The sequence below is a fragment of the Ruditapes philippinarum genome, unplaced genomic scaffold (genome assembly GCF_026571515.1).
Source record: "Ruditapes philippinarum isolate M1 unplaced genomic scaffold, ASM2657151v2 ctg3047_1_1_1_1, whole genome shotgun sequence".
In the NCBI taxonomy this organism is placed as follows: domain Eukaryota; kingdom Metazoa; phylum Mollusca; class Bivalvia; order Venerida; family Veneridae; genus Ruditapes; species Ruditapes philippinarum.
Window position 1 is genome coordinate 82,171 of NW_026860700.1, and position 15,111 is coordinate 97,281.

Consider the following 15,111-nt stretch of genomic DNA (forward strand, 5'->3'; position numbering starts at 1 on the left):
CGTTGGGCGAGTTTATTTACGTACCCCTTGTTGAAGATTTTTGATGTTCATTTTGTTACCATCTGATATAAGTTTAAAAGCTTTGATTGGCTAAAGACAAGCGGTGTACAGGTAGAACTGTTCAAATCTTGTTATTACTTCGGCGCGATGCAATCGCACACGAGCACTAATTCTAATTGCTAATACAAATTATACATTTTGGTAATGTAAGTAGCTCTATCTGATTGCTCTTTCATTAATAACCATTATTTAATCTTTTATCATACCTTAAAACGCTTCGATTTGATAAGAAAATTAATGTTATTCTAATTTTAGGAGAAATGACACATCAATGATTGTCTATTTACAACCCTGACAAAACATAACAAGCACGCATAGCTATTATCAATATCTAAAATCACAATTGTCTTGAACACTAAATGAAAACACAATTAAATATAACAAATTAAAATCTAAAATGAAAAGTTCTAATGCTTTTTAAAAATATTTATCAGAACATAATTATAATTATTCATAACGAAGGTTGTCATATTAAAAATCGCTGCAATACATGCTTTTTATTTTAGAAAATCAAAGAATTCCCACAAAAGTTATACCATTTGATGCGAAATACATTTTGAAAAAATGGTATATAATTTAAATCTTGGAGTAAATATAAGACCGTATATGTGATTCTAATGGCACTACCCCTAACCGTGTAATTATTACGCCGCTTCGTAATATTACCACGCGTGTGTTAAATACGCGACAGCGGTCTTGCAAAAACATAAACAAGTGTTCTATGATCGTCCGAAATAAAATAGTTGCTTTGGAAGGACATGCTTGCTTTCAATATCAGTTGTTGCTAAATAAAGGCAACCGTTGCTATGAAAGTCAAAGATTGCTTTCAAAGGTCAATGTCTGGTAAGAAATTGACTGGATACTAAAAGTTCCAGTTGATTGGTCTTTTAATGACACATTCTCCATTTTCCATCAAAATGAATCATAGGGATGTTCTTATCAATATTTCAGGAAATGAGTAATGTTGATGAAGTTCTTAACAATATATGAGGGCTGTTCAAAAAGATATACGACTAAGAGTTTTTCGTCTTCTTGATCCATTAACATTTTATAAAAGTATTTTCATAAAATTCAAAAACGGTAAAAATATGTTTCTTAAATATTATGGTCGACAGAGTTGTGATATAGAATGTTCTTATCAATTATCAAAGATGAAGAAGCATGCCTCTAGATTTATGCTTATTTTCCTGATTTAAAAAAATGTACTAAAATGTAAAATGGAAACAGAAATTAATTCATATACTGCAAACATAACCTTAATCTTACGAAAATTACAAAATGAAGACCAGAATACATGTATGTGAATATAAACCTTACTGCTTTAATCAGCCGGTACAAATATGGTAATCAATATTGCAAAGTCAGTCATGAAAACTTGAATCGCTTCACTTTTCTTAAAATTTCAGTTATTTCTTTTCAAGATCCCTCTGTAGACCAACTATGGTAACACACACGCTTTGCACGGCGCATCAAAAAAGTTTCTGAAGCTAATTTATACGTCTAATTTATTCATAAATTGACGTCATTATTTTTCCGTATATGTCATAAAAATCTTTACTAATATTTAATTGTTATTAGTTCCTAATTATCTTTATGACAATAAGTGGCCTAAGTGGTTAAAGTGGTATGAATGACAATGGAAATAACTTTCCGCCACCTAGTGATAGAGTTATGGTGAAGACAAGGTGTTTGAGACCATTTTTGGTATTTGACCTAAAAGTATGACTTGACCTTGAAATTCTGCCTACTATTGACAGAGGTATAACCCGGTAAGCAAATTTCGGACGGTAGTTAGACCTTGACCTATGACCTAGCCAAAGGGTTCTTTGATGCGACACTTCATCTTATGATGTTGAACATTTGTGCAAGGTTATTTGAAATTCCACAAGCAAGTGATAGATAAATGGTGCGGACAAGCTGTTTGAGAACTTTTTTACATTTGACCTTAAAGTATGACCTTACCCTTTGTCCTACCCACACGGATTTTGTTCGCTACACGCCTTCTCATGATGTTGAACATTTGTACCAGGTTATTTAAAATTTAACCAGATAGTGATAGAGTCGTAGTGTGGAAAAGTTGTTCGAGGCCATTCTTTGCATTCGACCTTTAATTACTTTGACCTTTGACCTAGCCAAAACGTACTAGCGCATGTCACGCCGTTTTATTGTTGTGAACATTTGTGCAAAATTATTTAAAATTTAAGTTACACCCGGACAATAATATCCGGACAGACGGGCGGCCGAACGGACGGACGCACAATAATACACCGAACTATGTCGAGCTCACCGCAAGCGGGCTCGACAAAAATGAATCCCCGTCAAATGAAATTCTTACAAATGTCATTGTTACATTAGAAGAAATAAATAAGACACATAAATTATTATGTAAATATTAGCAAAAAGTACAGCCTTATGACCATAACAAACGTGCAACAAGAAAATCATCTACAAGGGCCCGACGGAGCAAAACAGAAGGCAAAAATTAAGACAATTCAGTCCGTCATGAAGTCTTCCACTTGGTCCGTCAGATGCAATCAAAAGAGAAAAGCGTAGCGTTCAACTGCAAAAAAAGTTGAAAATTAAGCATGCGGTATGCCTTTAAATAAATGGGTCATAGCCTCTTGTAAACAAAACGTTTGATACTTTCAGTGAAGACAGCAGAAAAATGTGACCCATTATCCTACGAAGTTTGTAATACAGATCTCCATAAAAACCAAGCTTGCTTATACCTAGCCGTAAATGAGTTTTTTAATTCACCATATAATTACAAAATCAAATTTGAATTATGATAGTAGAATTTTGTAAACTATTTACGAGTGACATTGTAGAAGAAGTTTGCCAGATGAGTTATAAATAAATTGCGTTCACTCAAGTCATCCAACAACTGCACGCCCTACCATAGCTACAGTTGAGTTTACACTTAACTTCCCACCCTTGTGCACTTCTAGTGCACTAGAGCTGAACTAGAAGTGCACACCGTGTGCACTTCTAGTGCACTAGACCATATGACCAGGCTGGCCAGGGAAAGTGACACCTAAATGGTTTATTGGATAATTGCATATCAAGTGACAGGGGGCATCCATTGTTTAGCTGATGTAAGTAAAAAAACAACTTTGGGAATATATGGCCTATGAATATAAATAAGTAAATTTTATAATCAGCAGTTTTAACATTTCAGGTGATATCATGATAAAGCTTAATTTTTTTTAATTTTATTATTTATTGTAATTTATATTTTTACAAACCATTATTTAACAGTAAGTGTTAAATAATACCCCTTAAAATCAAATTTATAGAAATAATAAGGTTAAATTTAAATATGCTCCGTAATGGATAATTGAATGAATGTTTTTAAAGATTTTTTAATATCAAAGTATTTCAATTTTTCTAGTGTACAAATGGGAAAATAAATATGATAATTTTGTCCCAATTAATTTAGTTTGTAACAACATAAACTTTTTTCATTAGCTTAAACAAACCAGTGACATAGAAAACTATGTCTCTGAACAAATCAAGGAAAGGTTTATATTTAAGCTAAAATATATTTTAATAATATAACTTAGAGACAATTCCTCATGTTCAATATTAAAAGAGAATATTAATACATGTACATTGATTTTAAAACAATCAATATACTGTGATTATTTTGTTTTCAACTGTGTATTGCTTGCATATGTTTTAAAGATATAGATAATTAAAATATTATCCATAAAATAAATATATTTGATAACTTTATTCATGATTTCAATATTAAAAATTTCATGTAAAAAGGGAATACTTTTATTGAAGAGGAAAATCTCAAGTCATGCTATGCATTGGTATTTTCTGAGAGGGACTGTTTTAATTATACCACTCTCCTGCTGATTAGAAGGTCTCCTGGTATACAACAAAGAACAGTCAATTTTGAACATTATAAGTATGCATTGAAATTCCCTGGTTTTCTCAAAATGCATGTTAGACATAACATAGAATAGACTGGGATCAGGCGTTGTGACCCGAGCTAGTGAGTCATATAGATAAATGACCATAATCTTTGTATAATCAAATGTACAAAAAAATCATATTGGCATAAATGCATAGTAGATATTATTGTCTTTAAAGCTGAATTTTCTTCATTTATGCATTTATTCACATTTCTTGCCATTCTGCATAATAATATACAACTTAAGAGCAAATTCCTCATGTTCAAGATTGAAAGAGAAAATTAATTCATTGATTTTAAAACTATTCAATACACTGTGATTGATATTATGTTTTTAAACCATGAAATGCTTGCATACTTTTAAAGATATAAATAATTAAAAATTGTCATGAAATAAATAAAATTATTAACTTTATTCAAGATTTCTATGTTCAAAAATTTAATGTATAAAGGGAATACTTTTATAAAAGATGAAAGTATCAAGTCTGTGTATTGGTATTTTTCTGTGAGCGACTGTTTTCATTAAAGTTAACTATTCTAGATAGACCTCATATCAATATCCACATTTCTCGCCATTCTTCATTAAAATTTGCAGCATCTTTTAGTGTCTGAACTGGGAAATGTTTTGCCTTGTCAGTCAAATTTGTCTTGTCAGTTTTAACACATTTAGAAGATAATATATTTTAAAGAAAATATTTAAATACATGATTATAAAACTTTTGTAACTTCCTTTTCACTTTAATGCAGATCTGTTTTTCTTAGATAAAATATTATACATGAGCAGAAAACAGTTACAGAAGATTAAAGTGTCAAAAGTCATGCTGTGTATTGGTGTTTTGATATAGTACCCTGCTGATAAGAGAGCCCCTCATGGTAAATAAAAAAAGGCAGATGATAAATATTCACAAATATTTTGTCACAGATCAAAATTGTTTATTGCTAAATGATTCAATTCGTAAAAAAGTATTTTTGTATTATAATGTACAAGCAAGAAAAGTGAAAAGTAACGTTTTCTCTTGCAAAGTTTTTCGAATTAAAATAATGATTTATCGTTGGTAAGGTTATGTGGCAATGGTAAGGTAAACAAATCGTAAACACTAACGAATGAAGCTCTCACTTGTGTTTTTAACAGACCGGAAAAGATGACTGTCTGTATTCCGTAAATTGTTTCACAATGACTAATACCATGTCATTAAATAACAGTCAGACAAGTACAATCAAATAAAAATATTGCTGGTAGTACAAAAAGTAGAATAAGCAAAGAAGCGGGCTTTACATGGATGTTTATGTAATTTTGGAATCGAGTACGTAATAGGAAGTTTGTGTTTTTCTCATTAACATGAACTATTTAAATTAAAAATTCCAGAATTTGACTATCAACAATATTCTTTTCAGATAAAAAAGGATTAAAATAAGCATAGATACTGTTAAGTATTGTAGAACATTTATATACTGGATACGTTATACGATAATTATGTTATTGGTCGCTTTGTCAGCCAGAACTAAAACATATTTAGAGTGGAACGCTTATATATCCTTTGTAAGATATCATAGGGTAAGTCTGGGTTTAGGTGGTAGATGTCCATTCACACGATACAATTCGTTTTGTGAACTTTTGCAGTCTCAATTAGATGGTGCATTAGACTAAACGTCTAAGTCGGAGACAATTCTGTTATAATTATATATGATATTTCTAATAGGTGATTTATATTGATAGCAAAATATAGGCATATCAGAGTTTTTGAAAATATTAAAGAATCAAGTTACGTTTATCGCGAAAAATACTAAGCAATTCGATAAAATCAATAACCTGGTTAAGAAAAAGTAACTTAAAGAAAGTGTCTGTCATGTCCAGTTGTGGTGTCGATTTGAGCTCTTAAAATTAAAGGAGTTAAACTTGGTATAAGATAAGCTGCTGTCTAAATGAACAGTTTGAATAACAATGTTATCAGTTTCTTTCTCTTAATTTTAAAGAGACCGTAAAAAAGAGAGGATAGACGTGATAACATAGAATGTCTATCAAAATTAGTCCAGATGCAATGTCGACAACAGACATAGTATTTTTAATTACGCTTGATGTTACCAGTTTTACGTATTCTGTGGTATCGAGATTTTCGATTCTGTATCTTAAGAATAGAAAAAATAACAATATTGGGATCTGTAGAAATATTACCCTGTTGAAAAATATTTTCATTAAGGCCAACGAGAAATTGGGTTTGTAAATATTTAATCCATTTTAATTTAGCTAAGAGTTTAGCTTTTAATTTAAAACTTGAAAATGCATCAGAACCGTAAATAAGTTGTTCCACTAGCCGAATTATCACAAACTAGTATTTAAAAGAATGACAAACTTGACTAGTGCTGATACATTTTTAAGAAATGTTCTCGGAATCTTATTTCAAGAACACGTCATATTTACAAAACATACTAAATGCGGCAACCGGGAGCATTTCATGTGAACACGTAAATACAATGTTTTGACTTTAAGTCAATGTCAGAATAAAAAGAAAAATATCCTAAATGTCCTCATGTTAACTGTAGAGGACAAATTATATCTGTGCAATAAAAAGTTGCAGCATCCGCACCTCTTAGAATTACACTTGTTTAAAGACGGGTAGCCTCTAGATCAATGATGAATATTGGTCTTTTTGATATTGTATTTCAGTAAAATTGTCTGTTAATAAAGTGAAACTGAAATACGTAGTGAATTTCTGAAAATGTTAAACATACATTGTACATAAACTTTGGATATGTTGCCTGCTTTTTTAATTTGTCTTTTGACGTCTTATCTGGGATATGCAGGCTTCATAACCTCTGATCCCATTTCAAAATTCCTTTTTATTTAGTTTCGCCCATTGTTTTCTCGTTAGGGCACACGCAGTTTTTTACTTGGGGTCATATGCCGTATTCATGGAATAACACTTACGTGTCACATTGAAGGTTTCAATGATTACCGCCATATGAGCACATCTGCAGATGCTTCAAAATTGAACAAGTCCACGTTAAATGTTGAGTTCTGCTTAAGCCGGAGCTAGGGGGCGTGGACAGTAGTTTGCACTTGACACTACCGTCCATTAACAGGCTCAATCGAACCGAGCCTGCATCATTTTCAATTTTGCCGTGTTGGTCTTTCTTTAGGGATCCTTGTTTTCTCTATTTTGAAATTTAAGGATTGCGGAATATAAAACAAATTAACAGATGGTGAAAGAACGGTAGAAGTGATGTGTCAGACTGATGTGAATTGAAATACCTAGAGAGTAATCAAAGAGGAGAGAGATTATTGTTATTATAATAATTTATATTGAAATAACTCATGATTGTGCAATAAAAAGACTTTCTGTGAACAAGATGGCAAATAATGCCCTAGATCGCTCCCATGATCCATTATTTCATTGTTCACTATATATTCTTATATTTGAAAATCTTTGTTAAAATATCTATGTTGCAAGTGTGTTCCTATGAGACTATGTAGAATAAATGTAAAATAAATAAACACTAGGGCTAATTTTCATGAAATAATTATTTTACATCTTTTGTGAATGAAATATGATAAACATATCAACAAGGAAAGGCGGCGTTCAATGAACGCAACCCCTACACGACCCAGCACATGTGACACACTAATGTCACATGCAAACTATGTTAGATGCAGAAGTTTACAACAAAATCCTTAAAGCTTTTTATACATTCCATATGGTAACATAACTAAAATGTAACAATGAAAATAGGTCAAACAATAAAAACAGTAGGCCAGCTGATATTAAATTTCAATTCAGCATCAGAAATTACAAACCTGATTCAAATTTGTCCGTACGTGAAAAAGCAATGAAATATTTCAAATGATATCAATAATATAAAAAGAAGGTAAGCAGATATCAAAATTTAATTTGGCATCTGAAATTATACAAATGGTCATTATTTCAAGTCTTTACGTCACATAACAAAAGGAAGGTCAAGCGATATCAGGATTCGATTTGGAATCAGAAATTACATACCTGATTCAAATTAAAAGTCAGTATGTCAAAAAGCAAGAAAGAACATCAGATGGTGTCAATTATATACACAAAATGTAATTATAAGATGATTTCAATATTCAATTCATGATCAGACATTTCATTCCATGTACAAATTTTATGTATGTACATCAAGAAATGACGATAACGACATTAATAATATCAAAAATAGGTCATTTTATAGTGAAATTCAATTCGGCCCCAGAGCTTGCATTCCTAATTCAAAGTCTGTATATCAAGCTAATTGGCGGATAAATCATAAATACTTTCAATGATGGATACCTCATCTCAACCTTAAAAAACAGGTCAAAGAAAGAAATGGCCGGGATAAGTAGTTGCTAAAAATACTGATACGAAAATGTCCCTCCATTCATGTTAAAAATTTAACTGAGGACGTGATTGAGAGACAATTCTAAAATCGAATTCCTCGATATGGGACCATGTATTAATGCTGTATACCAAATATCAAGAGGCTGTGATAAGTAGTTGCTGAGAAAACTGTTACGAAAATGTCCTACCATTCACCATTAAGGTCGAAAATTTAACTAAGTCGGTCAGCAGGAAGTGGAGACCTGAAATCGAATCGAAGAAGTTGCTGAGAAAATGTTTACAAAACATTCCTACCATTCATCATTAATGATGAAAATTGAACTAAGTCGGTAAACTGGAAGTGGATGAGTGACAGCCCCACGGTATGGGACTATGTGTTAACGGTATGGGACTATGTGTTAATGATGTATATCAAATATCTAAATTGTGCCATAAGTAGTTGCTGAGAAAACTGTTACAAAAATGTCCTACCATTCACCATTAATGTTTAAATTTGAACTTAATCGGTAAACAGAAAGTTGAGGAGCGAGCGACAGACCTGAAATCAAATCCCACGATATGGAACAATATGTTGATGCTGTTTACCAAATATCAAGAGGCTGCAAGAAGAAGTTGCTGAGAAAACTGTTACGAAAATATTTTCGCCTACCGCCCGATAGTCCGCCCGCCTATCCGCCCGCCGCCCGACATTCACCTGTGCAAGGCCAAAATGCAAATCTCCTGAAGATTCTTGATCAGCAAGTACAATAAAAAACAAAAGTTTTTCCAGATTTTTCTAGTACGTCTAACGCCTTAAATATAATCGATGGATAAATTGAAACAAATTTCTAAAGAAAGGACAAATTTATTTATGTACCAATACGCCTGTACAGTAAAACAAGAGTTGCGTCTCTTTAACTGAAAATGCCATTTGCATATACCCTTCTTGACAACAATTATTTACAAGAAGAAGCATTTCCGAAATTCCAAAAATGCTTAGAATCGCCGTTGAGCAATGAATACAGACATGATATCGATTTTGTTTTTGTTGCTTGCCTAATACCTGATGGTATGTGGTCAACACGTTAAGCCAACAAAAATACTTGATCCACTCTTCCATTCAGTTATAATAGTCGTTCGAAACTAGATTCTGAGATATTTTTTGTTCTAGGTCAGAATGCATAAGAAAATATCATAATAATAAGCGAACATTTTGATTCATGCATTCTATGCATTGAATTTACGTTAGCCTATACTCCGGCGACTGCTTTGCGAAGTTTTGTTTTTCAGGCTGTAACTGACCTGTTTTATTATAGGTATGATGCAATAAAAACTCCCAACGTATTAAACTCGCCCGGAAGAAAGCATTTTTTCTTAAAAATTTTGTTTTGGAAAGAAAGAAAGTACACTCTTAGAATACATCAAAAATGACATGTAGCAAAAAAATCGCAATTTCCTGCGTTTATTTTGCACGAGCCCAAAACCTGGTACTGAGTTTGTACAATTGATAATAGTATTTTTCAGTTGTACGAATAGTTAACATGACAAACACGGCAGATGAGTGAGCCCATTTACGCACCCATTGTTGAAGTTTTTTTACCTCTAGTGTGTTATTATGTAATATTTTATTATTCGCTGTGATTGGATTAAGACAGGTGATGCACATGTAAATTTTATATAGCCGTCCAGGATCGATGATGATTAAGTGGTAAGTTAGGTCTTGTAAAATGTTTCTTTTCCGTTATAGTGGTTAATTACTATGTTATTGCTATTGGGAAAGAGTCTATAAGTATGCTGAATTTAGAAAGTTGTGTTCAATTTTAGTATCGTTATGTTTAGAGACTATCTTTCACTTTTGGAAAGAGATTATTTTTTTCTGAATTAGGGGAAGAAATCAAGTAGATAGCACTTTACTTATTCATATATCGCCAGGAAAAGTCGCATTTGAAATCACTTTTCAACTTGGAATCGAAGGTAACACAGGAAGATAAACTGCGGTCATAGGAGTCCTTAGGTAATTCAGCTCAGCTTCTCTAGGAATATTAAGATAGGATATAATTGCTCTAGTTGATGGACGTAGACCTTTGTATCATAGAAGCTCAACTTCTCTGATTTAAGATGCACAAACGTTGTATATATTATTTCATTTTGAGCTCCAACAATTAGTTAAGAGATCACCAATTATAGACATAGAAGCCTAGCTTTTATGTTGTTGGATGACTATAACTTGTAAATATTTTGTTCTTTTCGTCAAGTGTTTTTATTATATAATTTGTTTCTATGATTCAGTTGTTCTCTGTGTAATCAGTTATCATTTCTTTGTCTAAATAATCAATGGTAAGGTAACCATAAGGGAAATTATATTTACATGTATATGATATACTGTAAAAAGTAGTTTAAAGCATTTCACAGTTAAAGTGTCTTATAATCAAAAGCCCGCTTGGAGATACGTTTCATTACAAAACGGCTGATGTTAAAATGTAGCAAATGTGTTGCGATTGCGCATTTTACGAATTTAAAATGATCGCGAAAATATATTTTAAGATAATCTTCCTATTTGATCATTATACAGACTACAAATAGGATGAATTTATTTCAGTATTTATCAATTTTTACTTAACGTTCTGCCATTAACTGAAACGGCTATAGTAGACTTGTGTGATAAAAATAGCAACATCCTCACCTTCCTGAAAGGAAGATGTACCTTTACATGTTTAAGAAAAAAGACATTTAGCCTGATATCATATATTTACAATGGAAGAAAGAAAACGCGTTAGGAATACTTGAAAATATTACTTTTATTTTTTAGCTAGACAAGGGCGGAATAAAAAATTAATAAGCAGAAGACAGTTAAAATACAGATGGTAAATAATTGCATCTTCAAAATGTATCAGAGGACGAATGGTGTAATCGAGTAGTAGAAATAATGTGTAGAAAATTCTGAATGATTTAACTTATAGTAAGGATGTAAACTAAGCAAGATCATGAATTTGCATATGCTCTGGGCAATATCTGTAAAATATCTGAATATTCTCCAGTGACCTTGACCTTGCAAACATTAACCTAAATTACACGTTTTACAATTGACTTGTTGATATTTGTCATTTGTGTTACAATTTACGAAATAATAAATGACTAAATGGTCCTTGTACACAACCTTTGGCCTCTCTATGTGACCTTAAATTTGGTACCAGGGACCTGTATTGTGTGCGCAATAAACCTCACAATGGTAACAAGTTAGATTAAAATCCCCCGATGAATAGGGAAGGCGGATTTGAACAAGGATTTTTCAATGAGCTCTAAGTGTGACGTTTGGTGTATCCTTTAACCTAGAGACATAATTCATGCACCTGACAATGTTTCTTATAGTGGTGAACATTTCTATGAAGTTTCATTAGAATCCCACCATGCTTAGAGGAGATATGCTCTGGACAAACTATATTTTGTCATCTTTAGTGACCTTGACCTTGCATATATTAACCTAAATAACATGTTTCACACCAGTCGTTATGATAATGACCATTTGTGCTTCAATCCAACAATAAATGATAACTAAAAGGTCCGAATACACATTTTTATATCTTATCTGTACTTTGACCACTACACGTGACCTTGACCTTGGATGCAGGGACCTATATTTTTCACGCGACACCCCGCCTAACGATGGTGAACATTTGTGCCTAGTTATATTGAAATCCCTTTATGAATGTAGAAGTTTACGCTCCGGACGTGCGTTTCTCAAAGACCTCTAGTGTGACCTCGACCTTTGACCTAGAAACATGGTTCATGTACAAGGTATGATCAAAAGGTTCTCGGCCCGATATACTTCTAGCCACTACACTGAAATTTACATACAATACGTCGATACCGATATCTTATTGAAGATTACTAACCGAGTTGCACGCGGTTTTACACAGATTATGTAACATAAAAAAAACTTTGATCAGTAGAGGGGTGCGTCATTTCGACAAAATGGATGAAGTTGAAATCAGTTTTGTCATTTAATACCTCTGTAAGAAAGGGATGTCCCCCAAGGAAATAAATGAAGACTTCTTGGATACACCTGGGAAGGAGTCCCCTGTGACAAAATGGGCTGCTGAATTTAAAAGTGGCAGGGAGAGAATTGGAGATGATGAGCGGCCTGGGCGGCCAAAAGGGCCATCAACGATGAAACTGCCGAAGCTGTGCACTATCTGGTCATGTGCGACAAAGGCGATGCTTGCTAGGGAAGTGGGGATAAGCTTTGGTTCAGTTCAGGTAATTCTGACTGAAGTCTATGACATGTAAAATGTTTCCGCTAGGTGAGTCCCCAGACAGTTGACTGACGACAAGAAACGGACCAGGCTTGACATTTCAAAATATTTATTGTCTCGCTACGAGGATGAACCTGATTTTATCTAACGGATCGTAACTCAGGATGAAACATGGGTTCATCACTTCGATCCAGAATCTAAAAAAACAGAACATGCAGTGAAAGCACCCTGACTCAGCCCCTCCGAAGAAATTCAAGAGGTTGCCATCAACAGGGAAGATGATGGATCCAATTTTTTGGGATAGTCAAGGGATAATCATGATTGACTTTCTGGAGCAAGGTCGTTCCATAAACGGTACATACTATGCAGACAAAATGAGACGTCTGCGTCAAGAAATCGCGCGTAAAAGGAGGTGACGACAATGCGCCAGCTCACACATCCCAAGTTGCGATGGCTGCTGCAACTGATTGCGGCTTTGATATTCATCCCAATCATCCATATTCTCCAGACTTGGTCCCCTCTGACTTCTACCGGTTTCGAAACTGAAAACCAAGCTTCATGGTTGGCGTTTCGGAAGCAATGAAGGTGTCATAAAGGCGGTCAGTGAGTTCTTTGAGGACCAAAATATAGAGTTCTATTTTGAAAAAAGTTGGATCACAGGTTGGCAGAGTGCATTGATGTAGAGGGCAATTCTATTGAAAAGTAAGACCATTAGTTTGGCTCTCTGATTACTGGAAGTACATCGGGCCGAAAACTTTCTTATCAATCTTCGTACAATACAAAACTTCTCATAGTGATGAACATGTCAAAGAATATTCATTAATATTACTACATGCGTATAGGAGATATGCTCTGGACAAATTATTGGCGCCGCCCATCTGCCCGCCCGCCTGGGGCGAAACTATAGTATGACCCGTTTTTCAAATGGGCGTATACAAATTTTATTAGATCTTCAAAAGGGAATTAAGTCATGATTCCTCTTGAACAGATACATGTTGAATTTGTTAATATATTAACACATGATCATGTTTTTGTATTGATTAATTTGTTTAATGTCAAAGTATAATTAAAATTGATTATATTTCGGAATATGTTTTGGATGTTGTGTAAAGTATGAAGCAATGGGTACCTATGATTTCAAAAATAGATAATATCGTGTGTTTATCGTATTATATAATGTTTTTTTTCTTAAAAAAAAACGTTTGGTACAGATATTGTTACAGACATGTCCAATCTGCCGTAAATGATTTATTTCAAAGTTCTAGAATGAAACAAATAGGAAAGAAAATACATGTACGTGACACAAAACACTATGAAGTATACAAAGTGAAACAAACCTTCAGTGCATCTATCTCCTTTCCAGCCAGTTTTACAATTGGAGCACATTCCTGTTTTCTTATTACAAACGCCGCCACATTTTATGCTGCATGAATGAGCACATTTTAGGCCATACGTCCAATCGGCACATTCTAAATGATGATAAAAAAACAACATTAACCATCTCCAAAATCACTAATAGTTATAATTATGATAGGGATGATAATAATACGTTTAACTAAAGAATAAGTGCAACGCTATATTGGGCAAATGAAAATATCAAAAATCGGTGTGTAGCTTTTGACAGGAAGCATTAACAGTCAATTCTGAAGGTTTAGAACCAATTTTTTGTAATTCAGTCTTTGCTGCAATGCATGTACATATAGAAATGAGTATCAGCCAATTGTAATGAGATGACGAGATATTACAAAAAATATACATTGAACAATATTTGCACCGATAAATCGTAACCATGGTTTTGTTTTAAATGCAAATTTTTCTTGAATGTCACGAACTTGCATATGTACATGAAAATGTTATTGCCTTAATTTACTTAGAGAACTTTTTCCTCATTTCCATCCAAACCATTGACCGATTACATAGAGGATGTAAAAATGTTTTCTAAGATTTAACTTACTAAATTGTACCAATGCATTGTAAGCTTTGTTGTAATGGTGTTCAGCGCGGTATGAGCATATATGTGTCACAAAAATAAGTCTTCTTCGTAGCTAGATTTTGTAATGACCTTACAAATACTATTAACCAGATAATGTTATGTGGGTTGATGACGTTTCTGAACAACCGTATAATAAGAATCTATTACCTTCGGTACACTTTGATAGTTTAAACCCGGGTTCACATTGACGGCACGTACCAGTGATCCTATCACAAGTAATATCGTCACAGTTTCCACATCTTTTATCACAATTCCATCCCCAATTTCCATTTTCACATTCTGTATAAAACGCAATGTGTATGTGTATGACACAAAATACATCAAAGTCTATTAACTAGCAAAATGAATTAGAGTGTCGATAAATTCATTTTCATCCGATATTTATAATGACAATGAGACATTTATCTACAGTTTGCTATTTGTTGATCTTATATTTAAAAGGGAAGGCGAGTTTTCATGTGTTCATAATTTTAGAATGCATACAACAGTTATCTCGGCAATCTAACAGCCATTTCCTAAAACGGCATTGTCATAATCTACGCGGATTGGGTACATGAATAG

The 15,111-nt window shown here is 33.2% G+C and overlaps 1 protein-coding gene across 1 annotated transcript in view; it reads right to left on the reverse strand.

Annotated features, from left to right (window-relative positions):
- The window catches only part of LOC132713103 (receptor-type tyrosine-protein phosphatase mu-like), a 138,191-nt gene that overhangs the window by 50,593 nt on the left and 72,487 nt on the right, over positions 1 to 15,111 (reverse strand). The window contains exons 5-6 of the mRNA XM_060695572.1: positions 14,698 to 14,829; positions 13,895 to 14,026 (exon numbers count right to left, since the gene is read on the reverse strand). Of these exons, the coding sequence (XP_060551555.1) occupies positions 13,895 to 14,026; positions 14,698 to 14,829 (264 nt within the window). The remainder of the gene's footprint in view (positions 1 to 13,894; positions 14,027 to 14,697; positions 14,830 to 15,111) is intronic.